Source organism: Drosophila biarmipes, chromosome 2L (genome assembly GCF_025231255.1).
Source record: "Drosophila biarmipes strain raj3 chromosome 2L, RU_DBia_V1.1, whole genome shotgun sequence".
Classification (NCBI taxonomy): Eukaryota; Metazoa; Arthropoda; class Insecta; order Diptera; family Drosophilidae; genus Drosophila; species Drosophila biarmipes.
In genome coordinates this window covers 12,363,355-12,387,763 of record NC_066612.1, presented here as the reverse complement: position 1 = coordinate 12,387,763, position 24,409 = coordinate 12,363,355, and the positions used below count along the sequence as shown (strand labels likewise).

Here is a 24,409-nt window from a genome sequence, read left to right as displayed (position 1 = left end):
GGATAGCTAAGTTACCGGCTTTTAAACGCTATGCAAAATGTTTGGTAAGGCCTTATAATATATATACCTTGTTTGCGTAACAAAGACTTTGTATCTTCTTAAACATATTGAGCACACACAACTAGGATAAGCTGTATACATGGATATTTATAATACCAATCGCGTACTGAATGAATACCTGAAGGGGAAGCCCATGTGTTTCCCCATCGAAACTGTTCTAAAAAGCTTGCTAGGCTATAAACGTTGCGATAAGCTAATCAAAAAATACTCATGTTTATCTAGCGAGAGACTATTTATAAAAGAGTTCTTAAAAGTACAATCGAGTTTAGTTTAAAGCGGAAAGGCGACTAAGAAAGTAGTATTACTCCGTGAAAAATATAGAGCCCAAAATGTATACCAAAGCGGTCATTGCCGGTCTTTTGATGGCCTTTGTCTGTGTGCAGTTGGGTGAGTCATAGGCATCATAATACACAGTTTTGGGGACTACTAATGATCTTTTCCATTGAATAGCTGATTCGCTGGTGTGTTACACCTGTGTAACGCCCAAGGACTGCAAGAGTCCCAAGAAAGTAACCTGCACCAACGCGGCTGCCAATGAGACTAGCAACTACCTGGCCGTCTACCATCAGGGAGTGCAGAACCTGACCAGCTCTCGCTTCGACTGCCTGGCTCTAAAGTACACGTGGAGTGAGTAGTTTGAGCACCGAATATCAGCCTGGAAAGATTCATAATGTATCTCGCCATTCCACAGACAACGATACAATCCATCAGCTGCACGGCTGCATTCACCCCAATGTTGGGGCCTGCAGCTTGAGCCTGAAGCCGGCTTACTCCCACTACAATAGGACGCACTGCAACATCTGTTCGGGGGATAAGTGCAACAAGAACCCAGCTGGAAAAATGAGCAGCAGCACGGTCACCATTACTGCTGGTATCTTGGCTCTCTTGCTGGCCAAGATCTTCGCCTAGAGCGCTCCTACCTATAAAGATGAGTTAAGCACATCACTCGATACCTTTCCTTAATAAATTATTTCCCTTTCGAATGTCTTCTATAAGTTAGTTGCTTATCAAATACGATTAGATTAGACTCTTGGAACTTTCCGACCGTTCACGTTTTGTTAATATTTCGCAAGTATTTAATCAGTGGGTGATTAATATTAATGGCTCAATTTAGGGTCAGCTTAGCTGTTCGAGTTAATCACATTTGACCAGACATATTGACCAATAGCTTGATAGGCCAAATCGGTTGCGCGAATTGGGGTCACATGTATTAAAATAAAGGGCAATAACTTATTGTAAATAATTTACACAATTAAGTCTTTATCATTGAGAAGGTTTTACATTATTACTTCGCTTTGTACGCCAAACTGATAAAGAGGTTTGCAACTTTTCGTATATATTAGCTATTGTGAAGAATGATTTATAAAATGATATTGGTGTTTGTTCAAATACTCGGCTTTTATTTTATTTTGTACTTACACCGTATTTTGATTCTAAATATTTTAATAGTCCAGTCTATAAAGCTGTAATTTATGCTATGTAAGATTAAATAGGGAGGTACATGTGTGATTTTCTGATACCTTGCCATAATAAAATGGTAGGTTCATCTTTGGTTCCACCCCCTAATCTCTCTTCATGAAAATTCCGTTTGCTTCATTACTCAACCAGGGAACTCTAAAAATTGCAGGCTGTCATTTAAATTGGCAAACTAGCCCGGAGAGGGCCTGAGCCAAAACGAGTCGAGAAACATGAATAAATCTTTAATAGTGTTGCCGGCTGGCTAAAAGGCAGCCGCACTTTTGCATGCCGAACATTATCCGGTGGGTCATGTTATGGCTGCCGTGGCTCGGTTTGTTTGGAGCTGCAGCCAGGCAGTGAGGCATTTAATTGATTGATTGTTGCTCGTCTATGTCTGCATCGATTTGGCCGTGTTCTCGCCGTGCTCCGAGCCCGTTACAGCCCCCGTTTCGGGTGTTTCATAACCAAAGCGGCAGGGGTCTATGCCACCCATCATATCCGCATCCTGCGCTGTTATCAAATCGACTTCCTGCCCATACGTATACGTCCTGCTGCCAATTAGTGTTGGTGCGGCATCTGTGTGTGGGAGTGTGGGTGTGCACGTCATCAATTAATTTTTGTATTGTTGTTACTTTGTTTTTTGGAAGGCTATCCTTTTTTTGCTGCACTCGGTGGGGGAATCCCCCTGTTGACTGATTGGTTTCTTTTCGATTCAATTGTTTCATGTGTGCCTGGGAATGGGAATGGATGTGTTCGCTAAACAAGGTTATGGTTATGGCTTTGACATCTGGAATGGGATGACCCTCGCCGAGGATGATGGGTTTTTTGCACGGAATCAAAGGACCTTGTCAAAGGGGTTTTTCAACCCTAAACTTGTGATATTTTAAAGGTATGGCGTTGTATAAAATAAAATAAAAATATTTATTAAACTGTTGTTGTTCCAATAAAATATTTTTAAATATAGCATTTTATTATCTCATGGATATTATTTAGTTACATTTCTAGTTACCTAAAAAATTAAGAGTGTAGTGTAGGAGAAGTAATGACACCACCACAACAGCACAAAAATCTAAACAACCCCCTCAACTTAGGGGTTTCTCATTTCCCCTTCCGATTTCCAAGCCCACCCTCGATTTCCAAAACTTCTGCAGAACTCCCACACGGAAACTAAATTAAGTTTAACTTCAACTACAATATGTACCTTTGATTTATGCATTGAGAGACCAGAGACCGAACCACCCCTCGCATCCCCGGAAAATCCAGCTCCTGTGGAAACGCAGACGGGAACCCTCTGATAACTAAGCCAAACCTATTCAACTTTCACGTTCGCATTGTTTGCACGAGCACGAAAAGTTATTAAGATGCATAGACGTGATTTTGCATGTTTTAAAAAAGAATACATAATGCCAGGAGTTGAAACGGGGGAGCCGAGCACGCTATTTGGAGAGGAGACTAAGATCTTGACTTGCACTTTAAGTACTTTTAATTTACTAAACAAATTTCCATTCTTCCCGACGACCCAAAATGTTGCATTCAAGAGGCCAAAGGAGGCCCGAAACTTGGCTCCAACCGCGAGGACGAGCTCATTGACATGCCCGAGACAGGAATTGAATTAAAAGTTTCCGCCTTTTTCGTGGGAATAGAATAACCAGAAGTTTCATTGTTTGGCTTCTGGAAAAAAGTTTGGCGCATTTAAATTGATTTGTAATGCGCGGTTAATTTGGTTTTTTTCCTGCTCCTCCTTTCTTCGGCCAGTTTTATTCAATTTCACATTGTTAGTTTTCGTTCGTTTTTGCAATTTTATTATTATTTTAATTTGACACGGAATGCCTGACAGTTATTTCAATTTGCCCTTTGTGTATAGTTTTTTCCCGGAATGGTTGTTGAAAATTAAATATGTATTAAAAATTATAAATGTCTGCGGTGCGGCTTGACGCTTTGTGAATTTTGGAATGCAAATCAAAGACAGGCAATTTGAATAATGAAGCTGCAATCAAAATTAAAGACTAAATAAGCTGTTCCATATAAATAAGCATAAATTTCGAATGCTCTTCTATCACAAACATTCAATTTTCACATATAAAAATTAACATATTTTAATAATTCACATTTCCCAAAATGCTGGAAAAGAAGTTCGAACTCTATTTTATTTGCGTATATTTTGTTTTAAAATTTATGCTTATTTTAATTGAATTCATCGTCACTTTTCGATGTCAAAATGGTAAAATAACTTGACTAAATAAATATTTATCACAAGAAAATACGCGAAATACGATTAAATTGGGTTCAACTTTGGTGTCATTTCATATGTTTTGCAGTTCAATTTCAGTGCCCTCTTTAAGAGAAAGTTATGGCGAGACCGCAATAGAGTGCTGACCCATAAATCTAGAAATTTTAATATGTAACAAATAAATCAGAGCCAAATACAAAAAGGCAACATTTACACATCCGCTGGCTGTTTTTAGAATTTGCCCCACATACTATATCAATTGTTTATATCAATATGGGCACCGTTTATTTACATTCAGAGAATTCATAATTTACGAGATGCAGCTAAAGGGTAAACACCAAGAATTTGTAAATGAAAAGTGAAAACGCCAGCAAAAGAAGTGAGGGGAAATCTGGTTTAATGCGGCTTAAAATTCCTTGGACACAAGCCCTGTGAAACTGGTTGAAATTATTATTGTAATTGTCGCAAAGTGTGGTATAACGAGCTGAGAAAGGATATGGGGTTTGGTTGAGAGATTAGCAAATGTCTTTGCTGCTGCCAATGTAACTTGTGCTCGGTTTTGCCTTTCGGTTTGGTTTTGGTCTGAGACTTGTTTGTAAGTAATTAGAAAGATATTTGGCTTATATGTTGCTGAGTTGGTGTCGACCCAACCACTTTATTATTGTGTTAATAACGATGTGGAGACGGGACAAAGTTTAAGCCAGTGATTATCAGATTTTGGACTTTAGGAGTGTGTTTCAGAACAAGGGTACATTGGAAGGAAAGCCTAATTGAATTTATTTATAAAAATGTATGATCAAAATTGGTGATTTAATTGTTAAACAAATAAATATTTAATAAATACCTCCTTTTTCTAAAAAATCCCTCTTCTTACATCGCATTGTTATGCATGAGGCTTATAATTTTATAATCGGTTTTAGGTACTATATACTGCATTAAATTCAGAACTATTTCTCCCCCATCCCGAGTCCTTTGCAGTTGCACAACTTTCTGAATTTATGCATGACAGCAGCATGACTTAATCCTCGGAAGGCGCCAACGTGAGCTGTCGGATTTTAGGAGAAAGTGTGAGAGCTTTTGCAGGGACAGGGAATTAGGGTGTGTCGTGTTTGTTATTAGGAAACAATCGCTGAAGCAAAACAAGCCTGTTGTCCTCGACTGCTTATATTATTATTAACACCAAAATCTGAAACGATAAACAAAACAGAGAGCTACTGAGTTTAATTCAAACGAGCAGTTCGTTGCATTTCAATTAGTCTGCAAATCAGCTTCACTCCAGACTTCAGAATCTCTTCTCAGGCGGAAAATCAATCATTATTTGCACCGTCAGAAGTGACACTTCATATAGTTATTGTTTTTTCTTCAGCAGCATTTAAGCAAATTAAAAGTGAAATGCTGGAAAAGTTAAAATATAAGGATCAACTGGGGGAGAAAAACTCGTTTTATTGTCGTCTCGACAATGAAAAATCGCTGCCGCATATGTTCGACAAAAACCTGACATTATTGACTGTTAATATCCTGGAAACAATGTCATACGCTTTTCTTGAAAGGTGAAGCTGGGTTACCCTTGGATTTAAGGATGACAATGAACCTTTAAGACTGATGCTTTCAAGCCACTTTGGAGTTCTGGGAAAGCTCTGTTCCAACTGAAAATTTATGTTTAAATATGATCAAAACTTCAACTATAACAAAATAAGTTAATCCTTTTATTCTAAGGATTTAAAGCATTCAATTTTTAAAATGAATACTATATTAATTACAATAAATTACAGAAAATAATAATTTTATTAAGGTGTGACTATTTTAAACCTTGTGTATTTCATTTTGAGACAACAGCCACATATTCGCTTTTAAATACTTTAAGGCAGTTGAAATACCATTCAACTTTTTATAGATTTTGTAGAGATCTTACAGAATTTCTGAGATTTATTAGTACTGAAACCATATCCTTTTCTCAAGAGATCCTCAATAGTTGGCGCTATACCCCGCTGTATAGGGCATGTATAAATCGATCTGGGTGCAACATTTCAATAACTGAAACGCCAATTAAAATTGTACAATGGCTTCTCGGTCAGTCAGTGACTCCAAACAAAAAAGGAAGCCGAGTCGTGGTGTGCGGCGTCGGCGGGAGGGAAAAATAACACTGGACGAATGTCAGTTAAACGAACAAACAGCAAAAAACAAACACAAGCAGACATCTGCATTGGCCATGGTTGACACACACACGCCGCTCATCCGCCTGCATATATATCTGTATGAATATGTGAGGGCAGCCAGGAAGTGCTCGCACACACGTACGGCCTCTCATATCCTCGTGTCCTCCAACCTGGGCATGTATCCTGGACCGCGCCGTTACGCGCCTGGTAATTGGTATTGTTTGCCTGAACGCGTGTCCGCTCTCTGGGAATGGCCAGGGTTGCCACCGCCATCGTCACCCACGCCCATCACTCGGCCACCGAAAATGCAAAATGGAAACCATTGAAATGCAGGGCCGAAAAAAGGGGGCTGATGGGGCAGCCAGAGAATGCATAAACAAGCAACTAGCGACTATTAATTTTCAATTATAAAGATGCGTCAGAGTAAATCCCTTCGCACGCGGTACAGTTGTGCGGGGAAACGGAAAGCAGGAAAGTCAACAGCAAACCGGAAGTGCGGGTCAGTGGCCAGTCACTTTCGCTTTCGGTGACAGCTGTCACAATATTTGTCAGAAAACGTTGACAGAAGTGCCACGATATGGGTCAGCGATGGGAGGCAGATGGAATAAGGCATACGGCTGAAGAGTTCGCGGATGGGATTTCGGGAAGCTTTTAGTTCGCCGCCAAAACTGCAGGGGAAAACATAAAAATGAATTACGTAATTGTAATGAATGGAAAACGGCCGCCAAAGATGAGTGTTTTCGGGCCTGCCATTAATTATTTTAAGCTGAACTCTCCACATATTCAATTACCAATGGCCACATTTCATTTCCATAACAGTTACCACACATTTGCAGCTGATACCACCCACTTTTACAGAAGTTCGATCGAACCTGTTGTACGGCCAACTTGTAGCAGTTGCAACCCAACAGTGCTTCAGCCTTCTTAACATTCTTTCAGTTCCTCGGCGACTGCTGTTGGAACTGCCAGGACTCCGCAAGGACTACGCTCCTTCGGATCTTGAGACATCATTAAAACTACGTGGTCCACAGGGCGTATGTGTAACGTGCATCTCTGTTTTTGTCCGCCTTATTTTCCTGCCAAATTAAATTTTGGAATCTTTTTCATTGCATATGCACCGCCCCCAGACACACCCCCGCACACACTCATATCCTTATTAAACTTCCCTTCGCCGGCGTACACACACTTTCACATTTTATTTCATTAGCGCGTAAAATTCCTTTTAATTAATATATATAAAATTGTTGCCGTTGTTGGTCAGCAGTTGCTCCGTCTACTTGCGGTTCAATTTGTGGAACACAGACCCAGACATGAGTCCCCAGCCCCGTGCCCCACCCGCAATCCTCCAGAATTCCCCCGCAGGGCTCCCCGCATTTTATTTCATTTTTGCTTAAGCATAAAATGTTGAAAGCAGCCGCTGCACGTGCGCAGCATGTTTAATTATCTCCGAATGTGGATGGGTGGCTGTGCGGATGTGTGGACGGGCGGGGCGACGGCGTCCTGCGGTTGCGGCTCATGTGGTCAGTGTTTCAAGTCCAAGCTTAATGACCCCGCTCGGATCTGGGTCTGTTTAGTTGCCAGTAAATTACACACGGACTTGTTGGCTGCATTTCCAAATAGTGCAGAATTTCCAAATGGAATTAAAACTTGCAGTGAGCTATTCGATTAGGCTAATTTAAAAGTACGTGAAATCTATTTACGTGAAATGTATTTTCAAATGTTTCCCCTTTATGGCAAATTTTACACATCACACTTTTCCCCAGCTTAAGTCTTCAGCTTTAACTTGTTTCCAGACCTCTGGGTGCTGGAGTTTCATTTTCAAGTTCTCACTTTGCTGCATAATTTGCAAAACAAATTGAAAAACACTTGCCATGCATTGCTTACACTGCTGTATATTGTTCTCCTAGTTTGTCCACAGAAAAATTTACATATCCCAGCAGTTGTGGGGAAAGGAAATTTTGACTAACTTAACTGGGACTTGATATGGTCTTCGGTGCTTTTGTTCTCGAGTGATTATTTTTTCATGGCTTAAAGTTGTTCAAGGGGATTTAAGCTTAGTTATGTTGGCCCTGTAGCTAAAGCTCTTAAATGTGATAAGGGTTTCTCTAAAACTGAAACACTTATATTACATTTAAATTGTTTTTTATCTTAGTTTTAATTTCTTTGAACTTTAAAATAAATCTTAAAGGAAGGACTTCTTTTTTTTGACTGCTAAAACTATTATGACATCTTGAAGGATTTAAAATTGTATAATTTTTTGCAGACCTTTAAAGCCAGCTTCTATTATCATTAACTAAAACATATTTTCCGCTCATTTGATATTTTATTTGTAATTATTTTTAAATATGTTACTTCCTTATACCACTTACGTTGTGGGATTTTAAATACTATCTTTAAAATCCAGAAATTGGTATGCAAGTCCGTCTCTCTGTCGTCTAAAGAGTCGTTTCTCCGTGTCCTTGTTTTTTCACTCTTGTTTTTTTTGACCAACAATATTAATATGAATGACTGTCATGCCTTGGTGTTGGTGCTCCTGCTTATGTGTGCGTGTAATTATGTGTGTGTGTGTGTGCAACGGAACGTTAAATGTGCACGTGACAAGCGTGTAATGAGGAAGTCTTCAGTCTTCGCTCGCCTAGGACGCTAGCCGGCCAATATATAGTCGGGATGCGACGGGATGGGGTGTGTACTATATATGAGGCAATGTCGTGCCATGTTACGCATATATCCGACTCTACATATATTTCAATCATTTTAAGTGTGTTTGTGTTACAACGTCAGCAGGACAGCGATGCCACCGCAGGATGGCCCGCACTTTCTCCGGCCCTCCGCCGGAGCCCCGACCGCCGAGTGCTGAATCCTCAATTCCGAGTCCCGAGTCCCGTGTCCCCGTATCGTTGTCGTTTGAAAATTGGACAATGATTTATGAGGCGTTAAGTCAAACTTCATATTAATTTCATTTCATTTTCAACCCAGAGCCCTGCCCCGTTCCTTTGGCCTCTTTAAAGTTGAAAATGAGCGCACATGAGACACGTAGAATGCGAGAATAAAAGCCAGTCAGGAAGGATAAAATCCGTCTGAGCAGTCGATGGCTAGGCGAAACACGGCAACTGAAAAACGTGTTATGAATTTATGGAATGCCATAGCTTAAGAAAAGATCGAACAGGGATGTCCTATAAATCAATGTATTATGGCTATAAAAATACCTTGTAGTGTGTCGATTTTAAGTTTATGTCCGTACTTCTTGAACTAATAAACTACCTTTTTTAAGACCTGATAACTTGTGGTATTGTTTCCATTACGATGTTATGATTTTTATATTTAAACTGTATTTAAGGCGAAATTAGAGAACGACTAAGTTGATGGTTCTTAAATAGTTTGAGTTAATCTTACCGATTATTAAATACAAATTCTGAATTAGTGAGGTCTCAAAGTTTAATCAGAATCGTTTGTTAATTTTTAATATACTTTTACATAACTCATATATATCCTAATAATCCCCAAGAGGGATTAAAACTCCACTTTTACTTACGTTTTTTTTACCCACATTTAGTTAACGTGCACATGGAAAGCCGGCCCTTAGGCCCTTAAATACAAGTAAAGTTTATGAACTGACAAAAGTAAAATCCCTTTGCCCTCGTGATATGAGTATGACAAAGGGTATTTAAATGTAGTCTTCCTTTTTGCTTCCAGATTAACACCTCTAAGAGTGCACACAGGGCCCACGTTTAGACGTTTCAAAATTTCGTTGGCCCTTTTCCCCTAAGCATAATCATATTTTCTACCAACAATTGTATAACATGTGTAATTTGAGCATTTCATTCGTTCATTCATACATTTATTCGTTGCCACACACAGGCGCACGCACACTCGAATGCCCGCTGTGTGAGTGAGCTGGGCTGTGAAAATAACTTGTGGCATGCTTTGAGGCGTTTGTGTGGCAAGCCAGAACTTTGAGCACTCCTTTCAACCCCTGCCCCACAACGCCAGCCACAGCGCCTGCCTTCACGCCCCCACAATTTGGCATTCTCCAGTGGTTTTTGGGCCCCCGACCCTTTCGCCTGTCTCTGGTTATTGGCCAGTGAAGCGTTAACCATGGTCAATAAAAAATTTATTTAGACAACCACAACGGCAACACAAATTTTTGCTGTTTCCTGATAAAAAAATTTTTATCCTCAGTTGGAAAATTGTTTGGCAGCCAGCACAGCACACACACAATTCAGCAACACAAAAAATACTTGTAAATTTTTGCCTGCTCCCCGGCTTTGATGGTGTTGAGTGTTGGCATTTGATTTATTTGGGACGTTTAAATATTTCAAATAATTCATATTTTATTGACTAGACACGACCAACACGGTGGCAGTGGAGTGAGAAAAACACTGACCAAAGCAATTAAATTGCATTGTGCACTTCTCTCTTAATTCAATTTGTTTTTCCCAAAATTTTTCAAAGCAAAATTTGTTTAGCAATTGATTGAGCAGCTGAGTGAAATAGATTATAGCCAAATACTTTTAGTGTTTTAATTTAAAGAGCGGTTCATTAGAGATGTATAATTAAATTAGGCACTCTATAAATTTTCAATTGTGCTGCTTTTCACTCAATAAATGAAGCGTTTTACCCAATATCCTGTTCCCAGAGCCTGGTTACAATAAATTTAAACCGCTTGACAAATTGCCAACAAGCAAGAAACACTTCGAGCTGGCAAACAATTCAGCAAACTGAGGAGCCAACAGCAAACAACAAGGGCACAAAACAATAAATGCGTTTCGGGTTGCATTTTCTGGCCAACGAAAATGTCTCCAGGGTCAATTTCAAATGCATTTACATAGGCCAACACACAGCCACATGCACAAGGGGACAAACACAGACACTCGGAACATAGATTAGTGTAATTACTATACCATGGAAAATGACGTCGACATGAACATGGCAAACGGCTCAAGGGCATTTCCACTCCATTGGGGACGAAAACGATTGGGTTGAGGATTTGGTTGGGGGATTTTCCTGGGGGAGTGCCGGGCGAGGGGCGGTCGAAATTAGGTTTCGCACTGCAAACTGCATATATCGGAAATTCTGCTTTTGATTTCATTTCATTACGCATTTGCAATTTCAACTATGAATAATTGAAAATGTGCGTTGCATACTTTAAGGCCCAAATTGCCATTACAATTGAACATTTGTATCGCCGCAGCGATGGATGTTTTTGGCTAATTCAGCCGAAATATGCTTATTACGCATTAAAACTAATTAAGCATGAAACTGTATGTTTGATGGCCCCTCTTCTGCGGGAGGAAAAGTGCTGTTTGGGTTCAAAATTTGATTGATGGCAACAAATGTTGATTTGCAGTCGGGGTAAATTTGCCAAGCATTCAGCTTTGATTTATAGGAATTAAGTGGCTTAATTGGGTCTTGATTTTAGATATGATAATGCGGAAAGGCCGAGAGCCACCTTCCAATTTGCTCACCTTAATGGCTCTTAATTGCCATTCCTGCCGTCCTGCAGGACTCTTCACTTACCACGCAATTAGGTGCGAGTGTCAAGTGGAATGGAAGCAGAAAAAAATGCTGGGGAGACGGAAAAACTAGGAGAAAAACCAAGTCAGTAGCTCACTTAGAGCAGTCCGGGCAAACACTTCCAGCACTCGGCATAAATTAATTATAATTTCCCCTGTAAGTGTTCCGTGTAATTGTAATTGTTGTTATGGCTGGCTTATAATTGTCGGTCTTGTTGATGCCGTTTCAGTTGCTGTTTTCGGTGTTTCTGTTGTTGGCGTGCTAAACAATTAAGTGTAAATTGTAAAACATGGGAAGCTGTGGTCTGCGGTCATGTCTCTGTGCTTGTCTGTGTGTGTGGGGGATCCCCGAAGCGGAAACGGAAGTTGAAACTGCAGCAGAAGCAGCAACGGAAAATACAACAAAACTATGGGAGCGACTTTTTCGGGACTCGAAGATTAATTTATATTGTTTGGCTGGCCATTATTAGCAGAGATGCAAACAGATTCCAAACAGAAAGGGGTTTTGGGCAATTAGCGGTGGGAAGAAATTACTATTGAGCACTTAAATGAGATGTTTAACTTATTACGATACTTAATTGTATAGATTAATTACTGAATGCCTTCAATTCGCAATTAAAACGTACATTTGAGTAATTTAATGTCCGGTAGAGTGTTAAAGCTTAAAATGTTTCAAATCATACATTATGTTTTTTAAGGAACTCATAAAAATATTCGTAGGACACCAGAAGCAAGGCTCCACCCGGACCGACCCTCATAATCGACGCCCCCAGACCCTTGAACAACCCTCGAAAGCCCTCTTCCCTGAACGTCGTTCGTACCGTATTTATGGTCCATCGGTATTTGACCTCGCCCTTGACCGGCTGGGGTCCTTGAATCCTGCACTTGGCCATATCGAAAGTAACACTCGTCACGCAGGCGAGGCAACTGGCAAATCCAGCTATCGTGACCTTTTGAAGCAGTTCTGAGGTGGTATCCTTCGAGATGGGAACCCAGTCCTTGATTGCATTGTAGAAACCAAAGAAACCAAAGTGGAAGACGGCGTTTCGAGCCACGAGTGCGGTTATACCACGATAAAGTCCCTCGATTCCATAGCCATCGTGCTTGATGATATACTTGACCACTGACAAGGTTTTCAGGTGCTTCTCCCTATTAGCCTGCTGTGTGATCTTGACCAACTCGAAGGGGTTCACGAGAAAGGACTCTAGGGTTCCGGCCAGTGAGCCGGCCATCGCGTGGGTCAGGGGAGTGGGATGAGGTGCTCCGAAGTGGAAGTACGGCTTTAACAGTTCGTACATCAGAAACTTGGCACCCCTTTTCGGGGTTTCCACGCAGATCGGCGGCACGATGCCCTTCCATAGGGAAAGCAGCCCCTCGTGGCGATAGATTTTAGTGAATGCATCCAGGGTACCACTATAGAACACCTCTCCGGGAACGGGGCGAGCGCCCTGTATCTGCATCCGGGACTTCACCACATCGAGGGGATGGAAGCAGAGGATCTCCAGGAAGCCCGAACACCCGCCAGCCAGGAATTGGCAGTGCGCCCGCGGTAGGTCCAGCGCCTCAGAATGGATCGGCATTCGGGCGTCGACAACAAATTTCGAATTTTGTCTAAACTCATTTTGTTGCACGAAAAATAAACCAACACTTCCGACTTTTCACCAAAAGCTGACTTGGGTCACCAAGGATTTATTTTACTAGTATTCATAAATTTTACTTCCACCAACAAGACCCAGAGCTTCAAAATCCATTAAAATGGTTTAAAAAGTTAGGTTCGAATGTTAAAACTCTGTTTTCGCAAGCAACTGCTGTAAACCGCAGTTAACATGCGCATTACATCCGCTTAGAGCTATATTGGAAAAGAAAAAGTAAAATTAGTTTTTCATTACTAGTAATAAAAGATGATACATTAAGAAATTTAACAAGAGCTTTAACTGTAAAATCCTCCCAGCGTTCAATTTTATATAGACTATTAAAGTTAAGAAAGACGCGTAGCTTTAGGCATTTAGAGGTCTGTTGTCTTTGCCAACAGCTGTAAAAGGCCCTTAACATGTGTATAGCAGCTGTTAGGAGCTATCAAATGTAAAGCACCACAATTTAAAGTTTCAAAATTGTATTTAAAAAGAATTTGCTGCTGGATTTTAGATATTATAGACTTAATGTCTCTGTAAAAGCACTACCTTGAGTATAACAATTTTCTCTTTTGAGTATTTTGCCAGTTTAATAACAAATCCTATTCTGTTAACATAAACTGCTTAGGAATTAAACAAGACCTATTAATTTATTAATATTCCTTAAAGATTTGTTCAGTCTAGGGACTTCTTGAAGGTCCTCACTTGTTATTTTTGGCGTCATCTCACACCGCCCCTTCCTCCAGAAGCTCCTTGTGTATAGCTGCCCTATAATGTGTATCTCCGAGTGGCATGTTAATGAATGTCAAGTGCACTGCATGTAGGAACTTCCACTCCTCTACCCCTTAGACCCCTTATCAAAATGTCTGTTGTGCTGGTGGACTCCTGGGCGATCTCATAACAACAATTATGCTAATGTGGCCCAATCCGGGACGTCAATCCAACATAATTGCTAACAAATTAGTCATGGTCGCACAGGACACTCCCAGCCCTATTTCGAACCCCATAAAGCTCATCCTCATCCCCATCCTCATCCACATCCACAGGCCGGGTCTATTGGCCCAGTTTGCGATGTGTGTGGCGGTTGGCTGGTTGCGAAGTGGAATGGAGTCCATTCAGCAAAGTTTAACACGCGGGTAGAGTGAAGGGCCGACATTGTCTGTGGCCAGGTGTGTATCCTGGCAATTTGCTTGTCACGCTGCACAAATGCAGACCATGTCCCAGGTCCTGGCCGCAACCAACTGTGGAGCCGCCTATTCTCCTCTCGCCCTGATGAGGCAAATGAGTTTCGTTTCCAGGTCCTTCAGCTGCTCTCGACTGCCTGCCTTGTTGGCCTCAAGTACCTTTTGGCGTCAGGTTATCCAGGTCGTTGTTCATAAGTCAGCTCATTGCCGCCGGCTGTTCTGGCGTTCCGGCATCCTGAGTTCCCCACTTCCTGACTTCCAGGAGCTGAGGAGGCAGCACTCCTGGTGGAGAGCGTTAAATTTATATTAGAATATTAAGTCAATGAGCTGGGCTCTTAAGTGGCGTCAATTTGCGGCTTAAGCTGGACGCATTTGGAGTTGGCCCAGTGACTGATGACTGGACTATTAAGTAGAGAAGCTAACCGGGCTCAACATTACTTTGATTAATGGCAGTTCAATGAGAGGAAAGTATGACCGGTAACCTCAGAAATGTGGGAGAAACCGCAAAAAGAATAATTTAAAATTATAATAAATAATAAGTTTCTATGAGGATTTTGTTTGGCGTTTAACTTAACCACTAAAATAATAAGTATAGAGGGCTTTTTTCTCAATGTCATGGTAAGGATTTTTTTTATAATCTATTTTCAAAATTTATTAGACTAACAATTTTAATAACACAATTTTCTGTAGTAAGATTTTTAGACGGATAAAGCTTAAAATGATATGGAAAAACTTTATTTTGGAATCAGTAATTTAAATAAATGAGATAATTTTTTTAGTTAATGAACTTATAATCTATTTTATTTTTAAAATAAATGAAAACTAAATGCCATAATGTTTGCCCTTGTTGGTTCATTTTTTATTGTAAAACAAAAATTACTTAATATTCAGCTTACACCAACCATTTAATTAGCTTAACCCTCGTCTGGAGCACACATTCATGACCAGCCCCATGTCAAAAAACAACCCACAATTGAGTTTACACATCAACACTTTAGTTATTTGCTGGAATTTTTTTACAGAATTTCACTCAGCTCTCAACTGTATTTTTTTCCTTAACACTTTTCCCTTTATTCCCTGAAGGAAACCCATAGAAATGGGTAAAAACCCGAGCCCCAAGCTTTTCACCCACTGTCGGCAGCATCGCATCACACATCTCCTTGTCATTTTAAAGCCATTTGATGTATGACAAATCAAATTTGACAAACTGCCAACAGTTGTTTTGCATCTTTGCAACATTTTTCACAGCAACCATCCTTACTTGGGGACACATGTGAAATCAACTCTGTACTTAATACAGTATAATGGCATAGGGAACACCCACAAGAGCTCAGTATGTTCCATGGAAGAAGGGAAAGAACGGAGCAAAAAAATTTACATACTCATGTTTCGCAATACGCCGTGTGACATGCAAAAATGTTACTTTGGGTTCCGAGCAGAAAGGGATACGAATGGGATCAGGATTAGGGTATTGTTCGGCGCATGCACATTTTAATGCTCTTTGATTAAAGACAATGATGTCGAAGTTTGGGAACTCATTTGGTGCCCAGGAATGCCGGGTCTCACGTCCGAACTCCGACCGAAAACTAAACGAAAATTGCCGCAAACTTATCTCGCACTCACTGGGGAAATAAAAAGCGTTTCCCCAGCCCGGCTTAATTTCAGGGCTTAGTCGAGTATGCACTTCATTTCATATATATTTTGAATAAAAAGTCATGCGAAGTGCACTCCATCTGACAGTCAAACCCAAGACGGATGCGGAAAAGGGAGCCCGGGAAGTAGAAGGAGTCTAGCAGAGTCGGGGAAGCCGGAGAAGGAGAACGTGAGCTCAATCAAGCGCCTCTAAGAGTCCGACAAGGGAAATTTACAAGTCACACACGAGCGTACAAAAATATAGCGTTCGAAAAATGGCAAAAGGCGAGGAATTCGGGCTGGCTGGGGTTTCCCGTCCTCATCTTTTTCCTTCGGCCAACGGGGAATGCATTTTCGGCGAATCGGAATGGAAATGGCGGTGGAAAACGGTGAGGAGATGTGCAGTCGCAGTCGTGTCTCCACTGCATTTCGCATAAAAAATTAAAAGTCGCCTGCGAAGGAAATAAGAAATATGCAATCTGCTCGATTTGCGCATGATTTCTCATTGTTTGTAGTGCAGTGCAGTGAGGAAAATTCGGAGTGAAAGTCATCTAAAAAATACTTATTTATTATGGACTACTAAAAAATGTCATTTCCAAAACCTAATGGAAGAAAAAATATGATCTTGAAAGAAAAAAATGGTTTAATATATATTTATTATTATAATGTAATATGAACTAGTGCTGATAAATTCATTTGCTTATTACATTTTATTGAATGGTCCACTAAGAATAATTTTTGGCATTTAGTTGGATATTGACAATCAAAAGAAAAGCCCACTTACACTTTAACAAAATCTTCACTCTTCTGAAAAAAAAACCTTCGCCGCGCTAGAATCTCTCATGCCTTATATGTACTTTCCAGCTTTTATGGTTTCAGTGTTTTAAAGACTATTGATCCTAATAAAATGATATAATCTTTATAGGGTTTGAAATTCCCCCTTCTACCTGTTATATAGAGTAATTTTAGTAAGAATGATAAAAAACGGGAGGTATAAGTAAACTTTTTCGCGCACTGTAATCCCCTGGATGTCCTCCGACATATGATGAACAGACTATCTAGTTTTACTGCCCTCAGCGCCAACCCCTTTCAGGGGATGTGGACCAACCGCTATCGATACAACGCGCGCACTCTTCCCGAAAAAAGTAGACCCCAAGGACATGGTGTCAGTTTGGCAAGTTATTGCAGTGCACATGGCCCGTTCCCATTCACTCGACTATTCCCAACTCATTTCCATGCCCATCTCCATTCCCAGTTCCACCTTTTTGCGATAGTTCCAGTTGCCCAGCGGCGTCTTTGACTTCAGAAACGCTTTTTTGATTGTTGTGCTGCGATGTTCGGCTGCCGTTTGACTTTATGCATGAATGACTTTGAGTGGAACTTGGTCTTTATGTGGCTGCAAGGCATTGGCTTGGTTCGGATTCGTGACAGACCCCCAGTTCCCGAGGCTCGCAGACTCCCAGACTCTCGGACTGTCCCCTGCTGTTGGGGAAACTATGTGCTACCTGTGCTTTGTACATTTTATATCACGACAAAGTTGTCCAGCGCCGGGATCCCAGACGCATGTTTCAACTTTGATCGTTGTCGTCATGTTGATGCCAAGTTTGGCTACCTAAAATCGAGTTACCTGCGTCTGTCGGCGTGTGCATCTGGGGTGACGTGCTACAGTCAACCATCCGTAGATCCACTCTTTAACCTTTAGTTAAAAGAATACATCTAATTTGTTATATAATCCGATGTACTATGTACTTGTGTTCCAAAGCTTCGTTTTGAGACAACCAAAATAAAAGTTTAAATTCGCAAAAAAATCTTTATAATTGAATATACCTCTAATATTATCATATTGATTAAACAATACACGAATCTGAAAATTAGTATTACCATATCCTAGAATCATTCTTAAAACGCCAAATTATTATGATATAAATAAGTGAAGTTCTTATTGTATTTTGTGGAATTCATAATAAGAATGTTAAAGAGATTAAAAACTAGAAAAGGTTTTAAAAACTATCCTTTTTTATTTTATTGCTTGAAGTATTTTGAATCTTTCATTAAAAATCTCTTCTTAGATTTAACATTTGTATAACTAAAAACAGTAAAAGTCAGCAACTTCGAGTTCTAGAACTCGCACTGTACTTGAAGTAAGTGGAAAGCCGAGAGTGCGGGGTACGATCCGACAAGTAAATTAGTAATCAATATGAGGAGATTGAAGGAACTCCGTTCGGAACCTCTGAGGAAGCCCGTCCTCTCCGGATGCAACGCTAATCCCATTAGCTGCACATGCTCTGCCAGCACTTTACCCCCGACACGCACTTGACGGGGCTTTAATAAGCTACCAGGCGGAGGGACAGGCCCAAAAAGAACCCACTGGCTGCCGAGGCACTCGAGTTTAATCAAAAAACTTGCCGAGTCTGTTGATGGAATGCTACGGGAGCGGCCCACATCTACGAGGAGCCATCTTTCAGCATCTTGCGGCACACATAAAGCACTTTGTATGCATGTCGGGCGCCCTTACCCCGCCCTGCCGCCCTGGCCGGAGCTTCGTCCTGGCTCGTCCTGTGTGTTATGAATATAAATTTATTTCCCACGTCACAACACAAACACCCGACACACTGGCAAAGAATCAAGTGGGCGGGAAGACGCCGGACTTAGACATTTCACACATCGCGCATAATAATAATAATAAACGATAACGAAATTTACTTCCTAGGAAACCGCGAGCACGAAGATGGAGCAGATACGGTTGCGGATGCGGATGGGGATACGGATGTGGGTGCCACAAAGCGCATCCTTCCCATTTTGGGGGAAAGGACTCTCGTTATGAAATTTTATGCCACCCAACTAGAGGAATAGGATTACCAGGGAAGCGCACTCCTCGGTCATGGGTTTTAATATCGCTAATGCAAAGAAAGTCGAGAGGTTCCTCTTTCTTGGGCTTTACGCGCACTATGTAAGTTTGTTTGCCAAAACCCATTGTAAAACATCATCTTGAGTGCCTGAGCAGACTTCATTCGTAGTCCTCAGATAATGCAAAATAGGATTCTGGCACTTTTGATAGATTGGTGCTGAGGAGGAACATGAAAGATATTATTTCAATTAAACATATTATGTCGTTTTCTCAATGTCATGTTATGATTCTTGTTTGCTTTCTCTTAGAGAATGTTGACATTAATTTAAATTATTTGGGGATATATATTTTGTTTTCTCAATGAGAAGATAATTTTGTTATCTGAGATTCAGTGTGAATATAAGTCTGACAAACCTTACCAAAACATTAAACAACTAAGAGAGCTAAATTAGCTAAGAATTTGTAGCTGGAAATATAACCTAACATGATATTAGGTACTTAATGTTTTAGAAAAAGATAACATGACATTGAGAAAGCAGCCTCAAATAGAAGATAACCCTGGGAAATAAACAAGAAAAGTTTGCCAGCAAATACGATTATTATCTAATAGTTCAATCCACTTCTAAGCGCTCCAACACGCCGCTTTAAGACCCCTTATCTGGCATTCAGCAGAAGTCAGGGGCCACATGTGCTGGCAATTTCTCTAATACCCGTGATATAAGTTTTCATTATGCGTCTGGAAGTTAAAGAAGCCGGCGTGTGATGTGTGTGGGCTGCCTGGAAGACCTTCTGCCGGGCTACCGGGGGGCTGTCCTTTGAGGAGCCACATTACGAGCGAGATGATGACGTTGACAGACCTACGCAGACACCACCACCGAGAGATGGCTTAAAGATTCGCATTTTTCCCCGATTCGGGGAGCCGGTATGCGGAAGCGTCGGCGAAATCGCAAGAAACTCATCTAGAAAATTGTCAAAGTGACAGCTGTGCGAAAGTATTGTGACATGTGTTTAAATGAGCTGCATTTGCCGGGGCGCCCAGGCGGAGGAGATACAGCTCAGATACTTGTAAATCCTTAAAGCCAGTGCGGAGTCAACTTAATTTCATTTTGCATGAACTTTTTGAATGCCAAATGCAAACATTTGTGAGGCCTGACAGACGTTTAGCAAACAAACGAACAAACAGGGCAACACACACAAACACAAATGAGTGGGGGATGGAGGGCTGGCTGGGCGCTTGGACGGACGAGGTCCTGTGGAGCTTGCATAATTTAAACGTTGCCTGCACAAAGTTAACTATTTTTGTGGCGTGCCAATGGATTTTCCGGCCCTTCAACCGCCACCCCCACCCACTGCTCCGCTGTGTTGGCGCCAATTTAAACAAGTTGGCAGGCCTAGTTGGCCAAACGAAATTTCCACGCTTTCCCCCGTGCCGCTTTTCCGGTTATAGTCCAGCATGATCTCTCTCCCTGTTGTGCTTTTGTTGCAAAACTATCCGCCGCCAACTAAATTATCTGCATTGTTTGCATTTGTCCTTTGTTGCTATTGGTGTTGCCGCTGCTGTTGCTTTGCTGCTGCCGCTCTCGTCCTGGCTCGCCGAAGGTCCTTGCTCTGCGAAATTCATTTAGTGTGTGGCGGCATAAATTTCATGGCTAAAATATGTTTCCCGTTTGGCTTTTAGTCCATCCCCCCTTTCTTTGTGCACTTTTTCATGGCCCTTGGCTAACTAGTTTATTTAAATTTCTCGTTTTTTGGCCTGCCAGTGGAGGCAATGAAATCAATTAGGCTGAAAGGGAGCCGGAATTTAGGAGTTTTGGCTGCGAAATATGAGGCTGTCGACAAAAATGTGATTTCATTAAAATTATGCGAGACAACAGAAGGACCCTGGAGTTTACAAATTCATTAGTGAGAAAATGTAACAATGTGGAGATCACACATATTAATTAAAGCAATTTAAAAGGTTAAAGATTTCAGTTAAATAGGACGTTTTTACCATGTAATCTAAATAAGAAAAAAAAGTTTAAACAATGTTTATTTAAATAGTTTTATTTAATCAATAAGTTTTTATACCCTGCCAGTAAATGGGAACTGTGAAATAGCTTACACTCAGAGAAAAGGAATTCTCGTCATTTCAAAAGTGAGTCAAGACCGAACTAATCTTAAAAAATTCAAAAGTGAAATGGCTTCCGAAAAACGAAATCTATTTCAAAAACGCTTTATCTCAAAAAACGAACGAGAAATGTAATCATCATTTCAAGAACGTTTTTTCTCGTTTAAGAAGATAAGAAGAGTTCTTGAATTGATACCATTTTATTTTAGCCTTTTTCTGTTCTCAATATGTTGCATGTACTTTCCGCTTTCTTTATCAATTATCTCTTGGCCAATTTCCCGCTCGCTGGGCCAAAATATCCGGCAGGCCGCGGAGATAATCACCGCAAAGAGTCGCACATATGCCCAGAAGAGTTTCCCCATTTGTATTTCGGCCACGCCCCGCCCTTGCTCCGCCGCCCCCAGCGCTTTTCCTGAGGCGACGTTTAAGCGACAGCGTGCGACACAAACAAGCAGGGAAACTGACAGTTAAATGACAGTCGGGGGTGATCAAAGGGGCTGGGTCCTCGATAAGGGGGCTGCCAGACAGACTGCAGGCTGCATAAAAATGTGCAACACCCACTGCGAAAGTCCCCCCATCGACTGAGTCTCATCCGCTACGCGGATGTGCTGTGGAAAATCCACTTCTCTTGCGCGGATAATCATTGTCTGTCTTCAGTTGCTTGTGAAATTGCATTTGTCAATGCGATTGATATGGGCTGAATTAGTGGAATTGTAGGAAGACTTGCGAGTGAAAGCTTCTATTGATTTTCCCTTGTGCCTAATTTCAGTCACGTCTTTAGCCCGGCAAAACTTTCGCTCTACTATTTTAATTGCAATCGAGGTCTTCTATTGATTTGTTTTGAAAGTTTTCGGCAACCCCTTCTCCTCTGAAGGACTGACAAATTGTTGGCTCCCTGCTCGTGGGCTCTCATTTGCATAATTTTATCCCCGAACGTCGCATCTCATCTCAGGTCTCCGCCCCTTTCTGGGCACGCAGCCAGTTCACGGGCTCACCTTGAACTCCACGGCAAACATATGAAAATAGGAGGGAAAAAGTCAAGCTCCGGGGCTGGGGAACTTCCAGGGCCATTTATCAAACGATAAACCCTTTTGTCCTACTCAAACCTTAACCTTGTCCCGCCCTTTTATCCCCCATTCCCTCAAAGTCTTTCCTGTGCCGCTTATCTGACCGGCTACACTTGACGTATACGTAATTTCTTGGCGCAAAATGATTAACGATTCGAGTGCCGACGCGTCTGGTCTATGACTTCTTGGCACTAAAATAGGGTGCATCATTTGTCGGCAGGGCAATGGTCTTGCCGGTGAAAAGAGCTTTGGGGCTAAGAGAAAGGTAATGCAAGAATTCAGTAAAATTTTCAAAAATTTGTGCTTCTTGCAGTTTGCCAACTATTTGTGGTGAAAATTATGGGGAATTAAGAGCTTAAGTTCAAAGTTTTTAAAAGAATTTTCGATAAGAGAAAACTTAAAAGTAGGGTTGACTCAGGAGTCTGCCGGATAGTTGTAGCTAGCTATTTATTGAGGATAGGAAAAAGGGACTTTTAAAAAAAATATGTACTGAAACTAAATTAGAACACTTAAACCAAATATCGGCATGTTGCATTCAAAGCTTGTATTTATTATTAATAATAATCAGTTGCACCATTCAGATTGAATATATTTATACATGAAAGACATATTTAATGAATGAAAACTATTGTAAAAACTATAAAATGGAATATTACATTTTTGACAATATGGTTTTAAAAGATCTGTAAATTAGAGAAAAATCCAAAAATAAAACCATTTGCTTAACATATTGTTTGATTTCAGTAAGGTAACCTTTGTAAACCCTTCTCAGTCCAAATTCTGGCCCAATGCCCCCAAAACGTTTCCTTATTTGCGGATTAAGTCGCCCGTAGGGCTAGCTTCAATCATAATCAAGCTATGTGCTCTAGCCAGGCCAAATGTTCAACATACCCGTGCTGTAAATGCAACTTAAATCTACAAAACAGCCACTTCACATCCACACACTCCCCCAAACACACTCGTGTGTGCAGGCAAACACACTCGCATAAGATTTGCACTCAACCGCTAAGTAAGTTGCCCAGAAGCCATGCCACAGTCTATAAGCAGCGATACGTAAAGCCCGAGGAGCAACTCGGCTGAAATATAGTATGTGGCGCACACATGTGTTGAAAGCGGGAATCGGGAATGGGATGTGGGATGTGTGATGTGGGAAGTGGGTAGTGGGGGTTCCGGCCTGGTTTCTACTATATATGCAGCCATAAGTAGCCTGCAGGTTGTCGGCTGCAATAAGGGAGTCGAGGCGAGCGAACTAAACCCAAGTGGGAATGACGGAAAGAAGGATTCCAAGGATGCATTCGCAGCTCATGAGTGGGTGTGAGGCCTCCTCCTCTTCCATTCTTCCGTCGCCCATTGCAAATGCTCAATATTTTCCAACAATTTATTGTGCCGTCTTCGGTTTCTTTCGGGGGCAAGCGAGAGAATGAAATTTAAAAACACGCCGCAAAAAACTGGCTGAACAATTTACAAGCCTGCTGGCTATCCAGGCTTAATCCTTTATGCCGCATCCTTTGGCTGGCCGCCGGCAAGGAAAAAAGTTACCAAATACTTTGGCGCATTCCGCAGTCCACCGCTGCTGGCAACACTCAAAAATGTTTGCTGGCGGCCCAATAAAATCATCAGGAAATCCGCAGCCAGACGGGCCAACACTGCTGTCTTTCAATTTCTTCCCCTTTGGTTGGCAGCAAAAAACGCCTTTATCCTTGTATCTGAATTTTTTACTCTTTGTTTCGGGTGCACTTGAAACATTTCGCTGGGCTTTAAAGGGGGAATTCAGGCGGCCAAAGAAGAGGAATGGCAACTTTTCAGACGACTTTGCATTAAATTCCCCCCGCGCTGCATAGTTTGAGTGTGATCTTTGGCCACAAACGAAATGGAATTACTTTCATTTCAACGAAATATGGCCCAGAATTCACGCTCGAAAGTGCCTGTAATGCCGATCTATCCGAGTGCCTGTCTGAGGTTCCTAATTGGCCGGGATTAGCCCTCTTGGTCAGTCAGTCTCGCTGCCCGGGCCAATTAAATTCGCCATAAGGCCAATATACCCAGGCAGGCCAACATTCCTCGGGGTGCAATCAAGTGGAATCCTTTTTTTCACTAAACACAGCCATAAAAAGCATTGCCAGGACTCCCCACTAGTTGAGTGTTAATGCAGGGGATTTCCAAAGGACGGAGTGCTGGGCCAAGCAAATCCTTACCGAGTACGTGTGGCATTCCCGGCGCTCATAAAATCACAAAGTCACGTAGCAAAGAACCAGGACCTCGACTAGCCCATGTCCATCACAGCAGACCCCATCCTATCCCTTTGTTTCGTAGATGTCCTGGCGCTTGCTGGACCAATATAAACGTGCCTGCACCCTCTGCCGCCTTTTCCTACTTTTATTATGACAAGCTGCGGTTTTTCGGTTTTAGTTGGGAAAAGCCTTTCCCTCCGCCCCCTACATCCCCTTTCTCCAAAAGGTCCTGGAATAAGTCAGTGCTGTATGCATATGTGTGCGCTTGTGCTTATATTTAATAGTTTGCTGT

The 24,409-nt window shown here is 41.4% G+C and overlaps 2 protein-coding genes across 2 annotated transcripts; one reads left to right on the top strand and one right to left on the bottom strand.

Moving 5' to 3' along the window:
* Positions 1-299: 299 nt before the first annotated feature.
* LOC108032441 (uncharacterized) lies at positions 300-1,055 on the top strand. Its single transcript, XM_017106266.2, has 3 exons — positions 300-447; positions 511-687; positions 752-1,055. The coding sequence occupies exons 1-3, from the start codon at positions 390-392 to the stop codon at positions 967-969; spliced, it is 453 nt and encodes a 150-aa protein (XP_016961755.1). The 5' UTR covers positions 300-389; the 3' UTR covers positions 970-1,055.
* Positions 1,056-12,025: 10,970 nt separating this feature from the next.
* Positions 12,026-13,090, bottom strand: LOC108032442 (mitochondrial 2-oxodicarboxylate carrier). The gene has a single exon (XM_017106267.3). The coding sequence runs from the start codon at positions 12,995-12,997 to the stop codon at positions 12,095-12,097; it is 903 nt and encodes a 300-aa protein (XP_016961756.1). The 5' UTR covers positions 12,998-13,090; the 3' UTR covers positions 12,026-12,094.
* Between the last annotated feature and the right edge of the window lie 11,319 nt (positions 13,091-24,409).

What these genes read in the sequence shown, in the direction of transcription:
- LOC108032441 (XM_017106266.2), top strand. Translation starts at nt 390, where the DNA reads ATGTATACCAAAGCGGTCATTGCCGGTCTTTTGATGGCCTTTGTCTGT. An exon ending in CTTTGTCTGTGTGCAGTTGG is followed by an intron (nt 448 to 510) that starts GTGAGTCATAGG and finishes TCCATTGAATAG; the next exon opens with CTGATTCGCTGGTGTGTTAC. An exon ending in GGCTCTAAAGTACACGTGGA is followed by an intron (nt 688 to 751) that starts GTGAGTAGTTTG and finishes GCCATTCCACAG; the next exon opens with ACAACGATACAATCCATCAG.
- LOC108032442 (XM_017106267.3), bottom strand. Translation starts at nt 12,997, where the DNA reads ATGCCGATCCATTCTGAGGCGCTGGACCTACCGCGGGCGCACTGCCAA.